The sequence below is a fragment of the Coregonus lavaretus genome (assembly GCF_964263955.1).
Source record: "Coregonus lavaretus genome assembly, chromosome: 6".
NCBI classification, from domain to species: Eukaryota; Metazoa; Chordata; class Actinopteri; order Salmoniformes; family Salmonidae; genus Coregonus; species Coregonus lavaretus.
This window is the reverse complement of record NC_139993.1, coordinates 59,510,633-59,532,699: the sequence shown is the minus strand read 5'-3', so window position 1 is coordinate 59,532,699 and position 22,067 is coordinate 59,510,633. Positions and strand designations below refer to the sequence as shown.

The 22,067-nt window shown below is 43.6% G+C and overlaps 1 protein-coding gene across 1 annotated transcript in view; it reads right to left on the bottom strand.

Annotated features, from left to right (window-relative positions):
• Window positions 1-12,609: 12,609 nt before the first annotated feature.
• Window positions 12,610-22,067, bottom strand: part of swt1 (SWT1 RNA endoribonuclease homolog) — a 43,591-nt gene continuing 34,133 nt past the window's right edge. Inside the window, exon 15 of the mRNA XM_084163798.1 lies at window positions 12,610-13,559. Coding sequence (XP_084019924.1) covers window positions 13,454-13,559 — 106 coding nt within the window. The 3' untranslated portion in view covers window positions 12,610-13,453. The remainder of the gene's footprint in view (window positions 13,560-22,067) is intronic.

The following is a 22,067-nucleotide window of genomic DNA, read 5'->3' as shown; positions in this document are numbered from 1 at the left end:
TCTCATATTGCTCAAATGAACAGCAAACCTGGTTTAAAAAAACAGATAAAGCAACACCTCACGGCACAACGCCTCTCCCCTATTTGACCTAGATAGTTTGTGTGTATGTATTGATCTGTAGGCTATGTGTGCCTTTTGTACTTTTTTTTAAATATACAGTTGAAGTCGGAAGTTTACATACACTTTGGAGTCATTAAAACTCATTTTTCAACCACTCCACACATTTCTTGTTAACAAACTATAGTTTTGGCAAACTATAGCTTTGTGCATGACACAAGTAATTTTCCAACAATTGTTTACAGACAGATTATTTCACTTATAATTCACTGTATCACAATTCCAGTGGGTCAGAAGTTGACTGTACACTAAGTTGACTGTGCCTTTAAACAGCTTGGAAAATTCCAGAAAATGATGTCATGGCTTTAGAAGCTTCTGATAGGCTAATTGACATAATTTGAGTCAATTGGAGGTGTACCTGTGGATGTATTTCAAGGCCTACCTTCAAACTCAGTGCCTCTTTGCTTGACATCATGGGAATATCAAAAGAAATCAGCCAAGACCTCAGAAAAACAATTGTAGACCTCCACAAGTCTGTTTCATCCTTGGGAGCAATTTCCAAATGCCTGAAGGTACCACGTTCATCTGTACAAACAATAGTACGCAAGTATAAACACCATGGGACCACGCAGCCGTCATACCGCACAGGAAGGAGACGCGTTCTGTCTTCTAGAGATGAACGTACTTTGGTGCGAAAAGTGCAAATCAATCCCAGAACAACAGCAAAGGACCTTGTGAAGATGCTGGAGGAAACAAGTACAAAAGTATCTATATCCACAGTAAAACGAGTCCTATATCGACATAACCTGAAAGGCCGCTCAGCAAGGAAGAAGCCACTGCTCCAAAACCGCCATAAAAAAGCCAGACTACGGTTTGCAACTGCACATGGGGACAAAGATCGTACTTTTTAGAGAAATGTCCTCTGGTCTGATGAAACAAAAATAGAACTGTTTGGCCATAATGACCATCATTATGTTTGAATGAAAAGGGGGGTTGCTTGCAAGCCGAAGAACACCATCCCAACCGTGAAGAACAGGGGTGGCAGCATCATACTGTGGGTGTGCTTTGCTGCAGGAGGGACTGGTGCACTTGGTCGCAAATGGGTCTTCCAAATGGACAATGACCCAAAGCATACTTCCAAAGTTGTGGGAAAATGGCTTAAGGACAACAAACTCAAGGTATTGGAGTGGCCATCACAAAGCCCTTACCTCAATCCTATAGAACATTTGTTGGCAGAACTGAAAAAGTGTGTGCGAGCAAGGAGGCCTACAAACCTGATTCAGTTACACCAGCTCTGTCAGGAGGAATGGGCCAACATTCACCCAACTTATTGTGGGAAACTGGTGGAAGGCTACCCGAAACGTTTGACCCAAGTTAAACAATTTAAAGGCAATGCTATCAAATACTAATTGAGTGTATGTAAACTTCTGACCCACTGGGAATGTGATGAAATAAATGAAAGCTGAAATAAATCATTCTTTCTACTATCATTCTGACATTTCACATTCTTAAAATAAAGTGGTGATCCTAACTGCCCTAAAACAGGGAATTTTTACTAGGATTAAATGTCAGGAATTGTAAATAACTGAGTTTTAATGTACAGTGGGGAGAAAAAGTATTTGATACACTGCCGATTTTGCAGGTTTTCCTACTTACAAAGCATGTAGAGGTCTGTAATTTTTATCATAGGTACACTTCAACTGTGAGAGACGGAATCTAAAACAAAAATCCAGAAAATCACATTGTATGATTTTTAAGTCATTAATTTGCATTTTATTGCATGACATAAGTATTTGATACATCAGAAAAGCAGAACTTAATATTTGGTACAGAAACCTTTGTTTGCAATTACAGAGATCATACGTTTCCTGTAGGTCTTGACCAGGTTTGCACACACTGCAGCAGGGATTTTGGCCCACTCCTCCATACAGACCTTCTCCAGATCCTTCAGGTTTCGGGGCTGTCGCTGGGCAATACGGACTTTCAGCTCCCTCCAAAGATTTTCTATTGGGTTCAGGTCTGGAGACTGGCTAGGCCACTCCAGGACCTTGAGATGCTTCTTACGGAGCCACTCCTTACTTGCCCTGGCTGTGTGTTTCAGGTCGTTGTCATTCTGGAAGACCCAGCCACGACCCATCTTCAATGCTCTTACTGAGGGAAGGAGGTTGTTGGGCAAGATCTCGCGATACATGGCCCCATCCATCCTCCCCTAAATACGGTGCAGTTGTCCTGTCCCCTTTGCAGAAAAGCATCCCCAAAGAATGATGTTTCCAACTCCATGCTTCACGGTTGGGATGGTGTTCTTGGGGTTGTACTCATCCTTCTTCTTCCTCCAAACACGGCGAGTGGAGTTTAGACCAAAATGCTATATTTTTGTCTCATCAGACCACATGACCTTCTCCCATTCCTCCTCTGGATCATCCAGATGGTCATTGGCAAACTTCAGACGGGCCTGGACATGCGCTGGCTTGAGCAGGGGGACCTTGCGTGCGCTGCAGGATTTTAATCCATGACGGCGTAGTGTGTTACTAATGGTTTTCTTTGAGACTGTGGTCCCAGTTCTCTTCAGGTCATTGACCAGGTCCTGCCGTGTAGTTCTGGGCTGATCCCTCACCTTCCTCATGATCATTGATGCCCCACGAGGTGAGATCTTGCATGGAGCCCCAGACCGAGGGTGATTGACCGTCATCTTGAACTTCTTCCATTTTCTAATAATTGCGCCAACAGTTGTTGCCTTCTCACCAAGCTGCTTGCCTATTGTCCTGTAGCCCATCCCAGCCTTGTGCAGGTCTACAATTTCATCCCTGATGTCCTTACACAGCTCTCTGGTCTTGGCCATTGTGGAGAGGTTGGAGTCTGTTTGATTGAGTGTGTGGACAGGTGTCTTTTATACAGGTAACGAGTTCAAACAGGTGCAGTTAATACAGGTAATGAGTGGAGAACAGGAGGGCTTCTTAAAGAAAAACTAACAGGTCTGTGAGAGCCGGAATTCTTACTGGTTGGTAGGTGATCAAATACTTATGTCATGCAATAAAATGCAAATTATTACTTAAAAATCATACAATGTGATTTTCTGGATTTTTGTTTTAGATTCCGTCTCTCACAGTTGAAGTGTACCTATGATAAAAATTACAGACCTCTACATGCTTTGTAAGTAGGAAAACCTGCAAAATCGGCAGTGTATCAAATACTTTTTCTCCCCACTGTATTTGGCGAAGGTGTATGTAAACTTCCGACTTCAACTGTATGTAGTTCTGTCCTTGAGCTGTTCTTGTCTATTAATGTTCTGTATTATGTCATGTTTAATGTTTTGTGTGGACCCCAGGAAGAGTAGCTGCAGCTTTTGCAACAGCTAATGGGGATCCTAATAAAATACCCCCAAAAAATACCAAATACCAAGATAGAATTGTGATGAGGCATATATCTGGGGAAGGGTATAAAACCATTTCTAGAGTGTTGCAAGTTTCCAAGAGCAGAGTGAGCAATATGGAACTACCCAGACTCTGGCTAGAGCTGACCGTCCGACCAAACTGAGCAACCGGGCAAGAAGGACCAAGAACCCAATGACCACTCTGAGAGAACTACAGAGTTCCTTGGCTGAGATGGGAGAACCTGCCAGAAGGACAACAGTCTCTACAGCGCTTCACCAATCTGGGCTTTATGGGCGAGTGGCCAGATGAAAGCCACTCCTGAGAAAAAGGCACATGATGGCACACCTGGTGTTAGCAAAAAGGCATGTGAAAGACAGATCATAAGGCAAAAGATTATGTGGTCTGATGAGGCAAAAATTGAACTCTTTGGCCTGAATGTAAAGCGCTATGTCTGGAGAAAACCAGGCACAGCTCATCACCCATCTAACTCCATCCCTACCGTGAAGCATGGTGGTGGCAGTATCATGCTATGGGGATGCTTTTCAGCAGCAGGGAGTGGGAGCCTGTTAAGGATTGAGGGAACAATGAATGGAGCCATTCATTGTTCTTGATGAGAACGCTGGAATTGCTTCAGAACAAGAATGTGAAAGTCCTTGAGTGGCCCAGACAAATCTGTGGAAAGACTTGAAGATTGCTGTTCACCGCCGCTCCCCATCTAACTTAACAGAGCTTGAGAAAATCCCCAAATCCAGATGTGCAAGGCTGATACAGACATACCCAAGACGACTCAAAGCTGCCAATGCTGCTTCTACAAAGTATTGACTCAGGGTGTGAACACTTATGTAAATTAGAAACTTCTGGCAGGTGATTAGCAGCATGGTCTCTCTGCAGGAGCAGTAACTTCTGGCAGGTGATTAGCAGCATGGTCCTCTGCAGGAGTCTAAGCTTCTCTACCACTTGGTTTCCACTGGGACCATTCTACCTACCTACCGCACTAAGAGGGCTTTTTCTGTTCCCATTACAGTCTAATTTGGGTGAGATTAGACTAAATTTAGCGTACCTGCAGAAGGAGGGAGGGAAGGATAGAGAGACCCGATCAGTCTGGTCACATGATCTCTAAAGGGTGGGTGGGTGAACCAAGCTGCACCTGAGCTGAACTTGCACTCCTTAAATGACCCTGTCCTTGAACATTGGGAGAATCCCAATTGCATACTCCTCGCGTCCTCTCTCCTCACCTCCTTCTCAAAACCCTCTGGCTTTCTCATCCAATGGGTTTTGAGGAGGCGAGGAGAGGACGCGAGGACTATGCAATTGGGATTCTCCCATTGGCTACCTAACACTTGTCCGTCAAAGACCACTAATTCCTTCCTTCTCCCCTGCACGTTCTGTTCATTAACTAATCCCTCCTCCCCCTCTCCGTAGTCCATTCACAAAATAGCCTCCTGTAATCTGACGAGTCAGACAATGCACCTGTCAATCACGTCACAACCTGGCTGGGGGAAGTAGGCCACCGAGTAAGCCAGAAGGGTCGGGCAGCACTTCCTGCTGAGCTGAAAGGTCATGGCTTTTGGCCAGGCCATGTCAAACAATGACCTACCCATAGGAATAGAATTCTAATTCTATGAACCTACCTGAGTGACGATACATTTTCCTATTCCCTCCCTCACATCTTTATTGGGGGAACCAGAGAATAGAAGGCATTCGACAGTGTAAGGGTACCGGTACCTATTTCTGTCAGTCTATATTCTTTTTTGTACCCTTCACCAGGAAGATGGCTGGATGCGTAGGCTACAGCACACAGTACCTTTGAACTAGAAAATAATGCATGATGATAAACCAGGTATTGTGATACCTGTTGACCTGAACAGAGAAGGCTGTATTGAACTGATCCCAAAGTGTGGTGTCCCTTCCTTTCCTGAGAGCTATGAAACAGAGAGAGTAAGTATTCATCCTCTGGGGTGTGCTTCTTTGTGAAGGCGAAAGATAAAGCGTCACACGTGACAAATAATACCGCTGTAATGGAGTAGAGTGAAACCCTTTTCACTGTGAATCAGATACTGTCAGACATACTGTCAGAGACAGAGGAGAGACATAGGCTAGGGTCCCAAAGGGACATGATGGGCTTCAAACCGGGATTAAATCCGATCGCCTCTGTCCGGCTATGCACCTTTTAAAGTTTGCAGAGACTGCATTCACGGTAAACACTGCATATATAGATGATAGTGGACTTCAGGAAACAGCAGAGGGTGCACCCCCCTATCCACATCGACGGGACCGCAGTGGAGAAGGTGGAAAGCTTCAAGTTCCTTGGCGTACACATCACCGACAAACTGAAATGGTCCACCCATGCAGACAGTGTGGTGAAGAAGGCGCAACAGAGCCTCTTCAACCTCAGGAGGCTGAAGAAATTTAGCTTATCACCTACTACCCTCACAAACCTTTACAGATGCACAATTGAGAGCATCCTGTCGGGCTGTATCACCGCCTGGTATGGCAATTGCACCGCCCTCAACTGCAGGGCTCTCCAGAGAGTGGTGCGGTCTGCCGAACGCATTACCGGGGGCAAACTATCCCGCCCTCCAAGACACATACAGCACCCGATGTCACAGGAAGGTCAAAAAGATCATCAAGGACATCAACCACCCGAGCCACTGCCTGTTCACCCCGCTATCATCCAGAAGGCGAGGTCAGTACAGGTGCATCAAAGCTGGGACCGAGAGAATGAAAAACAGCCTCTATCTCAAGGCCTGTTAAATAGCCATCACTAGCACATTAGAGGCTGCTGCTGCCTATTGAAATCACTGGCCACTTTAAGAAATGGAACACTAGTCACTTTAATAATGTTTACATATCTTGCACTACTCATCTCATATGTATATACTCCATTCTATTTTATAATATTCTACTGTATCTTAGTCCATGCCGCTCTGTCATTGCTTGTCCATATATGTATATATTCTTAAATCCCATTCCTTACTTTTTTGTGTGTATTGGGTATATGTTGTGAAATTGTTAGATATTACTGCACTGTCGGAGCTAGAAGCACAAGCATTTCGCTACACCCGCTATAACATCTGCTAAACACGTGTATGTGACAAATAAAATTTGATTTGATTTGATATGGGCTCAATTGGAAATTACCTTTAAATGTCAAGCACGCTATAATGCAGATCGGAATGAATCCAGGCCTTAGCTAGGGTCAGGGTCACACATGATTTATCAAATCAAAGAGAGGTTTGGAATAAAACAGCATTAAAAAAGGATCACTAACTGCAAGATTAGAGCAATCTTCTACCTTGGATCTATCTTCTAATCTACAGGATGTCAAGTATCTGTGGTTTCTGAAGCAAGGGGAGAATCTCGCGTCCTCTCCTTGCATCCTCTCCTCGCCTGCTTTTGTAAAAGGTCAAAGGTCATTGAGGAGTGTAAGCGAGGAGAGAAAACATGCGCTTGTATGAAATGAGTTTCCTACTCCAATCGCGCGGCATCAGGCAAATGGCATTTACAGGGGTGGAATCCCAAAATAAATGTGTGAAGTGATAAAAACACATTTAGCAATACATTCTATATATAGGCCTATAAGGATGAGTAGAGCATAGTTTTTCTCCTCTAAGAAAAACAACAGCTGATTCAAAGGGGGTGTGGCAGATTTTAAAACACTTCCGCGCTAGCCGCCGGGAGGGGAGCTTACTCCGGTTTCCTACTAACTAATTGACACGCTTCTCGACCACTTATCGGTTGAGAATCTCCCAAGAAGTTCAGTGTAGCACTCCGGTTTCACTTTGACCTCCATCCAACCACCCCCACTGTATGACATGTAACCACTCTGCTTCACACTGCAGACTGTAATCTCAGCCGTCTCAACTGACGTCATGGTCATTAGCCTCATACACTAATCCCCGTACTCACCTCAGCTGGATCTGCTGCAGCACACTGTTCCACACTAATCAAATCAAATCAAATTGTATTTGCCACATACAACAGGTGTAGACCTTACGGTGAAATGCTTACTTACAAGCCCTTAACCAACAATGCAGTTTTTAAGAAAAGAAAAAAAGAAAGAAGAAGCCGTAGTAAAATAAAATAACAGTAGGGAGGCTATATACACACACACACACATATATATATATACAGAGTCAATGTGCAGAGGCACCGGTTAGTCCAGGTAATTGAGGTAATATATACATCTGGGTAGAGTTAAAGTGACTATGCATAAATAATAAACATAGCAGCAGCGTAAAAGAGGGGGGTGGGGTGGGGGGGACAATGCAAATAGTCCGGGTAGCCATGATTAGCTGTTCAGGAGTCTTATGGCTTGGGGGTAGAAGCTGTTAAGAAGCCTTTTGGACATAGACTTGGCGCTCCGGTACCGCTTGACGTGCGGTAGCAGAGAGAACAGTCTATGACTAGGGTGGCTGGAGTCTTTTTAGGGCCTTCCTCTGACACCGCCTGGTATAGAGATCCTGGATGGCAGGAAGCTTGGCCCAAGTGATGTACTGGGCCGTACGCACTACCCTCTGTAGTGCCTTGTGGTCGGAGGCCGAGCAGTTGCCATACCAGGCGGTGATGCAACCAGTCAGGATGCTCTCGATTGTGCAGCTATATACCTTTTTGAGGATCTGAGGACCCATGCCAAATCTTTTGAGTCTCCTGAGGGGGAATAGGCTTTGTCGTGCCCTCTTCACGACTGTCTTGGTGTGTTTGGACCATGATAGTTTGTTGGTGATGTGGACACCAAGGAACTTGAAGCTCTCAACCTGTTCCACTACAGCCCCGTCGATGAGAATGGGGGCGTGCTCAGTCCTCTTTTTTCCCCGTAGTCCACAATCATCTCCTTTGTCTTGATCACATTGAGGGAGAGGTTGTTATCCTGGCACCACACGGCCAGGTCTCTGACCTCCTCCCTATAGGCTGTCTCATCGTTGTCGGTGATCAGGCAAACTTAATGATGGTGTTGGAGTCGTGCCTGGCCATGCAGTCATGGGTGAACAGGGAGTACAGGAGGGGACTGAGCACGCACCCCTGAGGGGCCCCCGTGTTGAGGATCAGCGTGGCAGATGTGTTGTTACCTACCCTTACCACCTGGTGGCGGCCCATTAGGAAGTCCAGGATCCAGTTGCAGAGGGAGGTGTTTAGTCCCAGGGTCCTTAGCTTAGTGATGAGCTTTGAGGGCACTATGGTGTTGAACGCTGAGCTGTAGTCAATGAATAGCATTCTCACGTAGGTGTTCCTCTTGTCCAGGTGGGAAAGGGCAGTGTGGAGTGCAATAGAGATTGCATCATCTGTGGATCTGTTGGGGCGGTATGCAAATTGAGTGGGTCTAGGGTTTCTGGGATAATGGTGTTGATGTGAGCCATGACCAGCCTTTCAAAGCACTTCATGGCTACAGACGTTAGTGCTACGACTATGGTGGTCTGCTTGAAACATGTTGGTATTACAGACTCAGTCAGGGACATGTTGAAAATGTCAGTGAAAACACTTACCAGTTGGTCAGCGCATGCTCGGAGTACATGTCCTGGTAATCCGTCTGGCCCTGCGGCCTTGTGAATGTTGACCTTCTTAAAAGTCTTACTCACATCGGCTACGGAGAGCGTGATCACATAGTCATCCGGAACAGCTGATGCTCTCATGCATGCTTCAGTGTTGCTTGCCTCGAAGCGAGCATAGAAGTGATTTAGCTCATCTGGTAGGCTTGTGTCACTGGGCAGCTCGCGGCTCTGCTTCCCTTTGTAGTCTGTAATAGTTTTCAAGACCTGCCACAGCCGACGAGCGTCAGAGCCGGTGTAGTACGATTCAATCTTAGTCCTGTATTGACTCTTTGCCTGTTTGATGCTTCGTCGGAGGGCATAGCGGGATTTCTTATAAGCATCCGGGTTTAAGCAGAGTTTTTGCTTATAAGCAGGAATCAGGAGGATAGAATTATGGTCAGATTTGCCAAATGGAGGGCGAGGGAGAGCTTTGTACGCGTCTCTGTGTGTGGAGTAAAGGTGGTCTAGAGTTGTTTTTCCTCTGGTTGCACATTTAACATGCTGGTAGAAATTAGGTAGAACGTACAGTGGGGAAAAATTTATTTAGTCAGCCACCAATTGTGCAAGTTCTCCCACTTAAAAATATGAGAGAGGCCTGTAATTTTCATCATAGGTACACATCAACTATGACAGACAAATTGAGAGAAAAAAAATCCAGAAAATCACATTGTAGGATTTTTAATGAATTTATTTGCAAATTATGGTGGAAAATAAGTATTTGGTCACCTACAAACAAGCAAGATTTCTGGCTCTCACAGACCTGTAACTTCTTCTTTAAGAGGCTCCTCTGTCCTCCACTCGTTACCTGTATTAATGGCACCTGTTTGAACTTGTTATCAGTATAAAAGACACCTGTCCACAACCTCAAACAGTCACACTCCAAACTCCACTATGGCCAAGACCAAAAAGCTGTCAAAGGACACCAGAAACAAAATTGTAGACCTGCACCAGGCTGGGAAGACTGAATCTGCAATAGGTAAGCAGCTTGGTTTGAAGAAATCAACTGTGGGAGCAATTATTAGGAAATGGAAGACATACAAGACCACTGATAATCTCCCTCGATCTGGGGCTCCACGCAAGATCTCACCCCGTGGGGTCAAAATGATCACAAGAACGGTGAGCAAAAATCCCAGAACCACACGGGGGGACCTAGTGAATGACCTGCAGAGAGCTGGGACCAAAGTAACAAAGCCTACCATCAGTAACACACTACGCCGCCAGGGACTCAAATCCTGCAGTGCCAGACGTGTCCCCCTGCTTAAGCCAGTACATGTCCAGGCCCGTCTGAAGTTTGCTAGAGTGCATTTGGATGATCCAGAAGAGGATTGGGAGAATGTCATATGGTCGGATGAAACCAAAATAGAACTTTTTGGTAAAAACTCAACTCGTCGTGTTTGGAGGACAAAGAATGCTGAGTTGCATCCAAAGAACACCATACCTACTGTGAAGCATGGGGGTGGAAACGTCATGCTTTGGGGCTGTTTTTCTGCAAAGGGACCAGGACGACTGATCCGTGTAAAGGAAAGAATGAATGGGGCCATGTATCGTGAGATTTTGAGTGAAAACCTCCTTCCATCAGCAAGGGCATTGAAGATGAAACGTGGCTGGGTCTTTCAGCATGATAATGATCCCAAACACACCGCCCGGGCAACGAAGGAGTGGCTTCGTAAGAAGCATTTCAAGGTCCTGGAGTGGCCTAGCCAGTCTCCAGATCTCAACCCCATAGAAAATCTTTGGAGGGAGTTGAAAGTCCGTGTTGCCCAGCGACAGCCCCAAAACATCACTGCTCTAGAGGAGATCGGCATGGAGGAATGGGACCAAATACCAGCAACAGTGTGTGAAAACCTTGTGAAGACTTACAGAAAACGTTTGACCTGTGTCATTGCCAACAAAGGGCATATAACAAAGTATTGAGAAACTTTTGTTATTGACCAAATACTTATTTTCCACCATAATTTGCAAATAAATTCATTACAAATCCTACAATGTGATTTTCTGGAGAAAAAAAAATCTCATTTTGTCTGTCATAGTTGACGTGTACCTATGATGAAAATTACAGGCCTCTCTCATCTTTTTAAGTGGGAGAACTTGCACAATTGGTGACTGACTAAATACTTTTTCCCCCACTGTCTATCCCGACAGCTGTATGTTATCCATGTCGTCATTCAGCCACGACTCGATGAAACATAAGATATTACAGTTTTTAATGTCCCGTTGGTAGGATAACCTTAATCTTAGGTCGTCCAATTTATTTTCAAATGATTGAACATTGGCTAATAGGATTGATGGAAGAGGCAGTTTACTCGCTCGCCGTCAGATCCTTACAAGGCACCCCGACCTACGTCCACGATATCTCTGTCTCTTTCTCACGCGAATGATAGGGATTTGGGCCTTGTCGGGTGTCTGTAGGATATCCTTTGCGTCCGACTCGTTGAAGAAAAAATCTTTGTCCAATACGAGGTGAGTACTCGCTGTCCTGATATCCAGAAGCTCTTTTTGGTCATAAGAGACGGTGGCAGAAACATTATTTATTATTATAAATGACAAATAACGCAAAAAAACACACATAATAGGACAATTGGTTAGAGGGCTGTAAAACGGCAGCCATCTTCTCCGGCGCCATTAAATCAACATACTATGCTTTATAGTTGTGTGTAATGTGACATGACACAAATAACGTGACAATAACGCAACTTAAATCAGAGATTCAATTCAAAAACATTAATGCATCATATAAGAAATTGTACATGATATTGTTCAAACAAAAATATGTGCTTTAATTTAACTATTTATATCTATACAAATGGACACATCCAAGATAAATATATACACAGGCCTGAGATGGTCATATCATAAGCCTCCAGCAGAGCCATGATGCCATAACAGACAGATAGTATAGTTTGTGTCACGTTGAACTGTCTGACTCCCACTGTAAGTCACAGCCTGTGAGAGCAGTGACAGTGGAGCCAATCACCATTCATTACATTACCTCGCATATCACTTATGGAGCAGACGGAATAATAAGATGGTGTCATGGTCTGTTTCCTGAATGCTGAGGAATATGGAGATGAGGTTGGCTAGTAATGGAAGTGGGCAGTCATGTATTTTCTATAGAATGTGGGTTTATCGTGTAGGTCCTCATTAAAACAGCACAGCAAGCTGAAAGTGAAAACCCACACACCAATGTAAGGTCTGAGGCTCTAGTAACAGGAAGAGTAGCATGACTCAGGGTTTAAACGTGTCATAAAGAACTGCCATTCTGTATGTGTAAACATTCCAATCCAGTTGCTAGGTTTCCATCCAATTTACGACAGATTTTCATTAGAATATTCTTAAATCTGCATAAAATAATATGCGCATTTTCCCCACCAGAGATGTTTCTATCAGTCTGTGCGTGATGACGTAGTGCACATAAAAATAAGGTTTGCGGTTAAATTCCCACGTACCGAATGAAAAATACAAGTTAAATGGGTTTCCATCGCATTTTTAACTCTACTGATGGTTTTGTCACAAAAACTGTTGCGTTATATAGGAAATGTACCCACTCTGGTCTTGGCACATGCGCTCTAGCCAACTGCTGCAGACACAGTGTGGGAAGGCTACCTACATTATGAGATTATTACGGAGCCACATCGATCATCATGTCACCAGAGTAAGACCCTTGATATTTATTGGAAAGGAGCATCAAGCTCATCACCGTGCACTTTCACAACCCTGTGAAGTTCATCATAACTTATTTCATCTGTAGCCTAATAAACTGCATGGTTTCCCGAGTCGTAATGGGAGGACCACACAACATGTCATCGCGTGACTCCAAGTTTACTTTGATATGATGGTTATTATATCAACATTAGCAAATAAAGGCATTTCCACCACAATTTCTCTCATAATTAATTTTACAGAAACAAAAAGATCCCACCATGTCGAACGAACAAATTGTCTGGCATATCCTGTTTCCATCAGACCGGTAGTTACTTTTTTCATGCTTCAGGTAATTCATCTGCATGAAATGGTTGTGTGGAAACCTGGTTTGTGTGAGGATAACAAAACATTTGGAAGATCCATATCCCCATTAACACACTCTTGTGTGGAGATGGAGGCCCAAAATGGCTACTGTAGGAAGCACCAGAAACATCATGGATGTGTCCCAAAAGACACCCTATTCCCTATATAGTGCACTACTTTTGACCAGAGCCCTATGGGGCTTTTGGGAAGCAGCCCACAAATAAAACAATAGGAATGCAAGGATTTATCATTGGGTTTTTTACAGCAATGTTTGGAGACAAAGAATGCCTTGGCGATCAACCGGTTGGTGACCACTGCTCTAAACCAACATCCACACACAAGAAACTAAATTCAGTCAGAAAAGGTCCTGAATTAAATAGGTCAGCTCCATATGAAAACAGTGGCTTCAAGTAAAGTTGTTGAGTTGTGATATGATGCAATTTGAGGCCTCTGGTTGGATGTTCTCGTCCAAACTTCCTGGTTGTGGTCCAATCAGGGCCAGGTGCTTGGTGTGACCTGCCGGGACATGACCTCAGCGCAGCGCTCCAGACTGACGTTCAGCTCTGCCAACTGGGTCCCCCCCACACGCAGCTTCTCCCTGTGAACACACACACGTCAGAGCTAGAACACACACACACAAACACAGGCCTGATACAAAACATACACGGGTCAGACAAAGAGAAAAAGGAAGAAAGAGGACAAGGGGAAAGAAAGACGAAGGGGAGGGGGGAGAGAGAGAATAGAGAGAGAGAGAGAAGAGGAGAGAGAGGGAATAGAGGAGAGAGAGAGAATAGAGAGAGAGAGAGAAGAGGAGAGAGAGGGAATAGAGGAGAGAGAGATAATAGAGAGAGAGAGAGAAGAGGAGAGAGAGGGAATAGAGGAGAGAGAGATAATAGAGAGAGAGAGAATAGAGAGAGAGAGAATAGAGAGAGAGAGAATAGAGAGAGAGAGAAGAGGAGAGAGAGGGAATAGAGAGAAGAGGAGAGAGATAATAGAGGAGAGAGAGAGAGAGAGAGAAGAGGAGAGAGAGAGAGAAGAAGAGAGAGAGGGAATAGAGGAGAGAGAGAATAGAGGAGAGAGAGAGAAGAGGAGAGAGAGGGAATAGAGAGAGAGAGAATAGAGGAGAGAGCGGGAATAGAAGAGAGAGAATAGAGGAGGGAGAGAATAGAGGAGAGAGTGGGAATAGAAGAGAGAGAATAGAGGAGAGAGAGAGAAGAGGAGAGAATAGAGGAGAGAGAGAGAAGAGGAGAGAGAGGGAATAGAGAGAGAGAGGGAATAGAGGAGAGAGAGGGAATAGAGAGAGAGAATAGAGGAGAGAGAATAGAGAGAGGAGAGAGAATAGAGGAGAGAGAGGGAAGAGAGAGAGAAGAGGAGATAGAGGGAATAAAGGAGAGAGAGAGAGAAGAGGAGAGAGAGGGAATAGAGGAGAGAGAGAATAGAGGAGAGAGAGCGGGAATAGAAGAGAGAGAATAGAGGAGAGAGAGGGAATAGAGGAGAGAGAGAGGGAATAGAGGAGAGAGAGAGAGGGAATAGAGAGAGAGAGAATAGAGAGAGGAGAGAGAGAGGGAATAGTGGAGAGAGAGAGGGAATAGAGGAGAGGGAATAGAAGAGAGAGAGAGAGAGAGAGGAGGAGAGAGAATAGAGGAGAGAGAGAGGGAATAGGGGAGAGCGAGAGGGAATAGAAGGGAAAGAGAGGCGAGAGAGAATAGAGAGAGGAGAGAGAGAATAGAGAGAGGAGAAAGAGAATAGAGAGGAGAGAGGGAATAGAAGAGAGAGAATAGAGGAGAGAGAGAGAACAGAAGATCGAGAGAGAACATGGTATAAAGGAGACGGACCCACTGGTTGCCCTCTAGGTTACAGAGAGCTGGTAGTCCCATCCACCAAACTACCAGGTGTGAAACAGGGAAGGGACTCAGGGGGTATGCTAATTTGGTATAGAGAAGATCTAACTCACTCTATTAAATTAATCAAAACAGGAACATTTTACATTTGGCTAGAAATTCAAAAGGAAATGATCTCAACAGAGAAAAATTTCCTCCTGTGTGCTACCTATATAACCCCACTTCAATCCCCATACTTTAATGAAGACAGCTTCTCCATCCTGGAGGGGGAAATCAATCATTTCCAGACCCAGGGACATGTACTAGTCTGTGGTGACCTAAATGCCAGAACTGGACAAGAACCTGACACCCTCAGCACACAGGGGGACAAACACCTACCTGGAGGTGACAGCATTCCCTCCCCCATATGCCCCCCTAGGCACAACTACAACAACATAACCAACAACAACGGGTCACAACTCATGCAGCTCTGTCGCACGCTGGGTATGTACATAGTCAATGGTAGGCTTCGAGGGGACTCCTATGGTAGGTACACCTATAGTTCATCTCTTGGCAGTAGTACTGTAGACTACTTTAGCACTGACCTCAACCCAGAGTCTCTCAGAGTGTTCACAGTCAGCCCACTGACACCCCTATCAGACCACAGCAAAATCACTGCCTACTTGAACAGAGCAATACTCAAATCATGAGGCATCAAAGCCAAAGGAATTGAATAATATTAAGAAATGCTATAAAGGAAGGAAAGTAGTGTGGAAACCTACCAAAAAACAATTAGGCAACAACAAATTCAATCCCTTCTAGACAACTTCCTGGACAAAACGTTTCACTGTAATAGTGAAGGTGTAAACTTGGCAGTAGAAAACCTAAACAGTATATTTGACCTCTCAGCTTCCCTATCAAATCAAAAAATCTCTAACAGAAAACCGAAGAAAAGTAACAACAATGACAAATGGTTTGATGAAGAATGCAAAAACCTAAGAAAGAAATTGAGAAACCTATCCAACCAAAAACATAGAGACCCAGAAAACCTGAGCCTACGCCTTCACTGTGGTGAATCACTAAAACAATACAGAAATACAGCATGTCAGAAATCAGCTCAATGTAATTGAAGAATCCATAGACTCTAACCACTTCTGGGGAAATTGGAAAACACTAAACAAACAACAACACGAAGAGCTATCTATCCAAAACGGAGATGTATGGGTAAACCACCTCTCCAATCTTTTTGGCCTATAACAAAGAACAAACAGCAAAAAAATATACATTATCAAATACAAATCTTAGAATCAACTATTAAAGACTACCAGAACCCACTGGATTCTCCAATGATATTGGATGAACTACAGGACAAAATACAAACTCTCCAACCCAAAAAGGCCTTTGGTGTTGATGGTATCCTCAATGAAATGATAAAATATACAGACCACATATTCCAATTGGCTATACTTAAACTCTTTAACATCATCCTTAGCTCTGGCATCTTCCCCAATATTTGGAACCAAGGACTGATCACCCCAATCCACAAAAGTTGAGATACATTTGACCCCAAGGACTACCATGGGATATGCGTCAACAGCAACCTTGGGAAAATCCTCTGCATAATAATTAACAGCAGACTAGTTAATTTCCTCAGTGAAAACAATGTACTGAGCAAATGTCAAATTGGTTTTTTACCAAATTACCATACGACAGACCACGTATTCACCCTGCACACCCTAATTGACAAACAAACCAACCAAAAAAAAGGCAAAGTCTTCTCATGCTTTGTTGATTTCAAAAAAGCTTTTGACTCAATTTGGCATGAGGGTCTGCTATACAAATTGATGGAAAGTGGTGTTGGGGAAAAAACATTTGACATTATAAAATCAATGTACACAAACAACAAGTGTGCAGTTAAAATTGGCAAAAAACACACACATTTCTTTCCACAGGGCCGTGGGGTGAGACAGGGATACAGTTTAAGCCCCAGCCTCTTCAACATATATATAAACGAATTGGCGAGGGCACTAGAACGGTCTGCAGCACCCGGTCTCACCCTACTAGAATCTGAAGTCAAATGTCTACTGTTTGCTGATGATCTGGTGCTTCTGTCACCAACCAAGGAGGGCCTACAGCAGCACCTAGATCTTCTGCACAGATTCTGTCAGACCTGGGCCCCCACAGTAAATCTCAGTAAGACAAAAATAATGGTGTTCCAAAAAAGGTCCAGTTGCCAGGACCACGAATACAAATTCCATCTAGACACCGTTGCCCTAGAGCACACAAAAAACGATACATACCTTGGCCTAAACATCAGCGCCACAGGTAACTTCCACAAAGCTGTGAACGAACTGAGAGACAAGGCAAGAAGGGCCTTCTATGCCATCAAAAGGAACATAAAATTCGACATACCAATTAGGATCTGGCTAAAAATACTTGAATCAGTTATAGAACCCATTGCCCTTTATGGTTGTGAGGTCTGGAGTCCGCTCACCAACCAATAATTCCCAAAATGGGACAAACACCAAATTGAGACTCTGCTTGCAGAATTCTGCAAAAATGTCCTCCGTGTACAACGAAAAACACTAAATAATGCATGCAGAGCAGAATTAGGCCGATACCCGCTAATTATCAAAATCCAGAAAAGAGCCGTTAAATTCTATAACCACTTAAAAGGAAGCGATTCCCAAACCTTCCATAACAAAGCCATCACCTACAGAGAGATGAATTTGGAGAAGAGTCCCCTAAGCAAGCTGGTCCTGGGGCTCTGTTCACAAACACGAACAGACCCCACAGAGCCCCAGGACAACAACACATTTAGACCCAACCAAATCATGAAAAAACTAAAAGAGACACATTGGAAAGAATTAACATAAAAACAGAACAAACTAGAATGCTATTTGGCCCTAAACAGAGAGTACACAGTGGCAGAATACCTGACCACTGTGACTGACCCAAACTTAATGGAAGCTTTGACTATGTACAGACTCAGTGAGCATAGCCTTGCTATTGAGAAAGGCCACCGTAGGCAGACCTGGCTCTCAAGAGAAGACAGGCTATGTGCACACTGCCCACAAAATGAGGTGGAAACAGAGCTGCACTTCCTAACCTCCTGCCAAATGTATGACCATATTAGAGACACATATTCCCCTCAGATTACAGCGATCCACAAAGAATTTGAAAACAAACCCAATGTTGATAAACTCCCATATCTACTGGGTGAAATACCACAGTGTGCCATCACATCAGCAAGATTTGTGACCTGTTGCCACAAGAAAAGGGCAACCAGTGAAGAACAAACACCATTGTAAATACAACCTATATTTATGTTTATTTATTTTCCCATTTGTACTTTAACTATTTGCACATTGTTACAACACTGTATATATACATAATATGACATTTGAAATGTCTTTATTCTTTTGGAACTTTTGTGAGTGTAATGTTTACTGTTTTTTATTGTTTCTTTCACTTTTGTTTCTTGTCTATTTCACTTGCTTTGGCAACGTAAACAAATGTTTCCCATGCCAATAAAGCCCTTTGAATTGAATTGAATTTAAATTGAATTGAGGGGGGGGGGGATAGAGCATAGAGAGAGAATAGAGGAGAAAGAGAGGGAATAGAGGAGAGAGAGAGGGAATAGAGGAGAGAGAGAATAGAGGAGAGAGAGGAGAGGAGAGAGATAATAGAGGAGAGAGGGAATAGAGGAGAGAGAGGGAATAGAGGAGAGAATAGATGAGAGAGAGAATAGAGGAGAGAGAGAATAGAGGAGAGAGAGGAGAGAGAATAGAGAAGAGAGAGATAGGAGAAAATAGAAGAGAGAGAGATAGAGAATAGAGGAGAGAGAGAATAGAGGAGACAGAGTGAGAGGGAGAGAGACAGAGCAATGCCACTATCCAGAAAGTGTCCCTCCCTGTGAAAATGAATGGAGTAGTCCAGTGACTCCTGCCCCAAGGCACAGTAGAAGTCAATGGGAGACCGTGCCCTCTTTAGATGGCTGAGCGAGCGAGAGCGCACGCACGCACGTACACACACACGCACACATCGAGAACTACAGAGGGTGGTGCGTACGGCCCAGTACATCACTGGGGCCAAGCTTCCTGCCATCCAGGACCTCTATACCAGGCGGTGTCAGAGGAAGGCCCTAAAAATGGTCAAAGACTCCAGCCACCCTAGTCATAGACTGTTCTCTCTGCTACCGCACGTCTAGCGTTACCGGAGCGCCAAGTCTAGGTCCAAGAGGCTTCTAAACAGCTTCTACCCCCAAGCCATAAGACTCCTGAACATCTAATCAAATGGCTACCCGGACTATTTGCATTGCCCACCCCCTCCTCTTTTACGCTGCTGCTACTCTCTGTTTATTATCTATGCATAGTCACTTTAATAACTACATGTACCTATTATCTTAATTACCTCGACTAACCGGTGCCCCCGCATATTGACTCTGTACCGGTACCCCCTGTATATAGCCTGTATATTGACTCTGTACCGGTACCCCCTGTATATAGCCTCCCTACTGTTATTTTACTGCTGCTCTTTAATTATTTGTTACTTTTATTTCTTATAAAAATAAAAAGTTTTTCTGTTTTTTTTGGTAATCTATCTTAAAATTGCATTGTTGGTTAAGGGCTTGTAAGGAAGCATTTCACTGTAAGGTCTACTACACCTGTTGTATTTGGCGCATGTGACAAATACAATTTGATTTGAGTGTGGACCAAAAACACGACTGTTCTCCATGGGGTTACCTAATTTTACACTTATGGTTTGTCAGCATTTGACCAGCTGTGTGTTTACTGTAATGTTGTACAGAATGTACACAACAGGCAAACATCCACAGTCTTCTCTTCAGATTAGAGTTTTGGTCCGACCTGTATACAGTACGTCTCTAACTGCAGGACCAATGGAATCCATGTGCACACGCACACAAAGTGGCCCTCTATATCATCTCCCATTAGAGACACTGAGGACGCTTGTTTCTTTCCTCCTCTCTCTTCGTTCCCATCGGAACGTTACATAACAGGGAAAGAAAGAGAGGAATCTGCTGAACGCCCCCGTCCCTAATCTGTGCTGTGGTGTTTATGTAACCATAGAGCGATGGCAGGTTTCAGTATGGACCGATGGCTCTGCCCTCCTTTCTAAGTTACTCCCACGTCACACTGAGCTGCCTGTCGCATCAGATGTGGCTTCACACTTCGGTTAGTCTGAAACACCTCTCCATCTCCCTCTCTGTCTCTCTCAGGGATGTATGGAGATATGGAGAGGAGAGCGGTTAGTCTGAAACACCTCTCTGTCTCTCTCAGGGATGTATGGAGCTACAGTGGGGAAAAACAGTATTTAGTCAGCCACCAATTGTGCAAGTTCTCCCACTTAAAAAGATGAGAGAGGCCTGTAATTTTCATCATAGGTACACGTCAACTATGACAGACAAATTGAGATTTTTTTTCTCCAGAAAATCATATTGTAGGATTTTTTATGAATTTATTTGCAAATTATGGTGGAAAATAAGTATTTGGTCACCTACAAACAAGCAAGATTTCTGGCTCTCACAGACCTGTAACTTCTTCTTTAAGAGGCTCCTCTGTCCTCCACTCGTTACCTGTATTAATGGCACCTGTTTGAACTTGTTATCAGTATAAAAGACACCTGTCCACAACCTCAACCTCAAACGTGGCTGGGTCTTTCAGCATGACAATGATCCCAAACACACCGCCTGGGCAACGAAGGAGTGGCTTCGTAAGAAGCATTTCAAGGTCCTGGAGTGGCCTAGCCAGTCTCCAGATCTCAACCCCATAGAAAATCTTTGGAGGGAGTTGAAAGTCTGTGTTGCCCAGCGACAGCCCCAAAACATCACTGCTCTAGAGGAAATCTGCATGGAGGAATGGGACAAAATACCAGCAACAGTGTGTGAAAACCTTGTGAAGACTTACAGAAAACGTTTGACCTGTGTCATTGCCAACAAAGGGTATATAACAAAGTATTGAGAAACTTTTGTTATTGACCAAATACTTATTTTCCACCATAATTTGCAAATAAATTCATTAAAAATCCTACAATGTGATTTTCTGGATTTCTTTTTCTCATTTTGTCTGTCATAGTTGACGTGTACCTATGATGAAAATTACAGGCCTCTCTCATCTTTTTAAGTGGGAGAACTTGCACAATTGGTGGCTGACTAAATACTTTTTCCCCCCACTGTATGGAGAGGAGAGATGTGTGGAGAGTACACAGTAAACAATTGTCTCTTTTTATAGTGAGAAAGACCACCATGGCTGGATTTATATGCATGAAAGGTGTGTCACAATTGACAAATTGTTCTAATATTTTTCATAAACATATTTCATCATTATCTGTTCTCTTCTCATTTTAATTCAAGTACTTTTCAAGTACCAACTTGAGAAAATGTCTGATTTGCAAGGTATTCCAGTACTTGAATTTCAGAGTACCAAATTCAAGTACTTTAAGCACCTTGTGCAAACCCTGTAATGTTTCAGAGGTATTTATAACTCTTCTGTGGTCTCTACAGAGGAGGCCTAATGTTTCAGAGGTATTTATAACTCTTCTGTGGTCTCTACAGAGGAGGCCTAATGTTTCAGAGGTGTTTATAACTCTTCTGTGGAAATGAATCAGCCAAGCCCCCAATGTTTTTAGTTTTAATCAACCTAACTGTCAGACTCCAACTGTAATCATCAACAACACAAGAACACAGCAGAAAGCCGTTAATAATAATAGCATCATTTGTGTCAATGTTATGAGGCAGTATACAGTGAGGGAAAAAAGTATTTGATCCCCTGCTGATTTTGTACGTTTGCCCACTGACAAAGAAATGATCAGTCTATAATTTTAATGGTAGGTTTATTTGAACAGTGAGAGACAGAATAACAACAAAAAAATCCAGAAAAACGCATGTCAAAAATGTTATAAATTGATTAGCATTTTCATGAGGGAAATAAGTATTTGACCCCCTCTCAATTTGAAAGATTTCTGGCTCCCAGGTGTCTTTTATACAGGTAACGAGCTGAGATTAGGAGCACACTCTTAAAGGGAGTGCTCTTAATCTCAGCTTGTTACCTGTATCAAAGACATCTGTCCACAGAAGCAATCAATCAATCAGATTCCAAACTCTCCACCATGGCCAAGACCAAATAGCTCTCCAAGGATCTCAGGGACAAGATTGTAGACCTACACAAGGCTGGAATGGGCTACAATACCATCTCCAAGCAGCTTGGTGAGAAGGTGACAACAGTTGGTGCGATTATTCGCAAATGGAAGAAACACAAAATAACTGT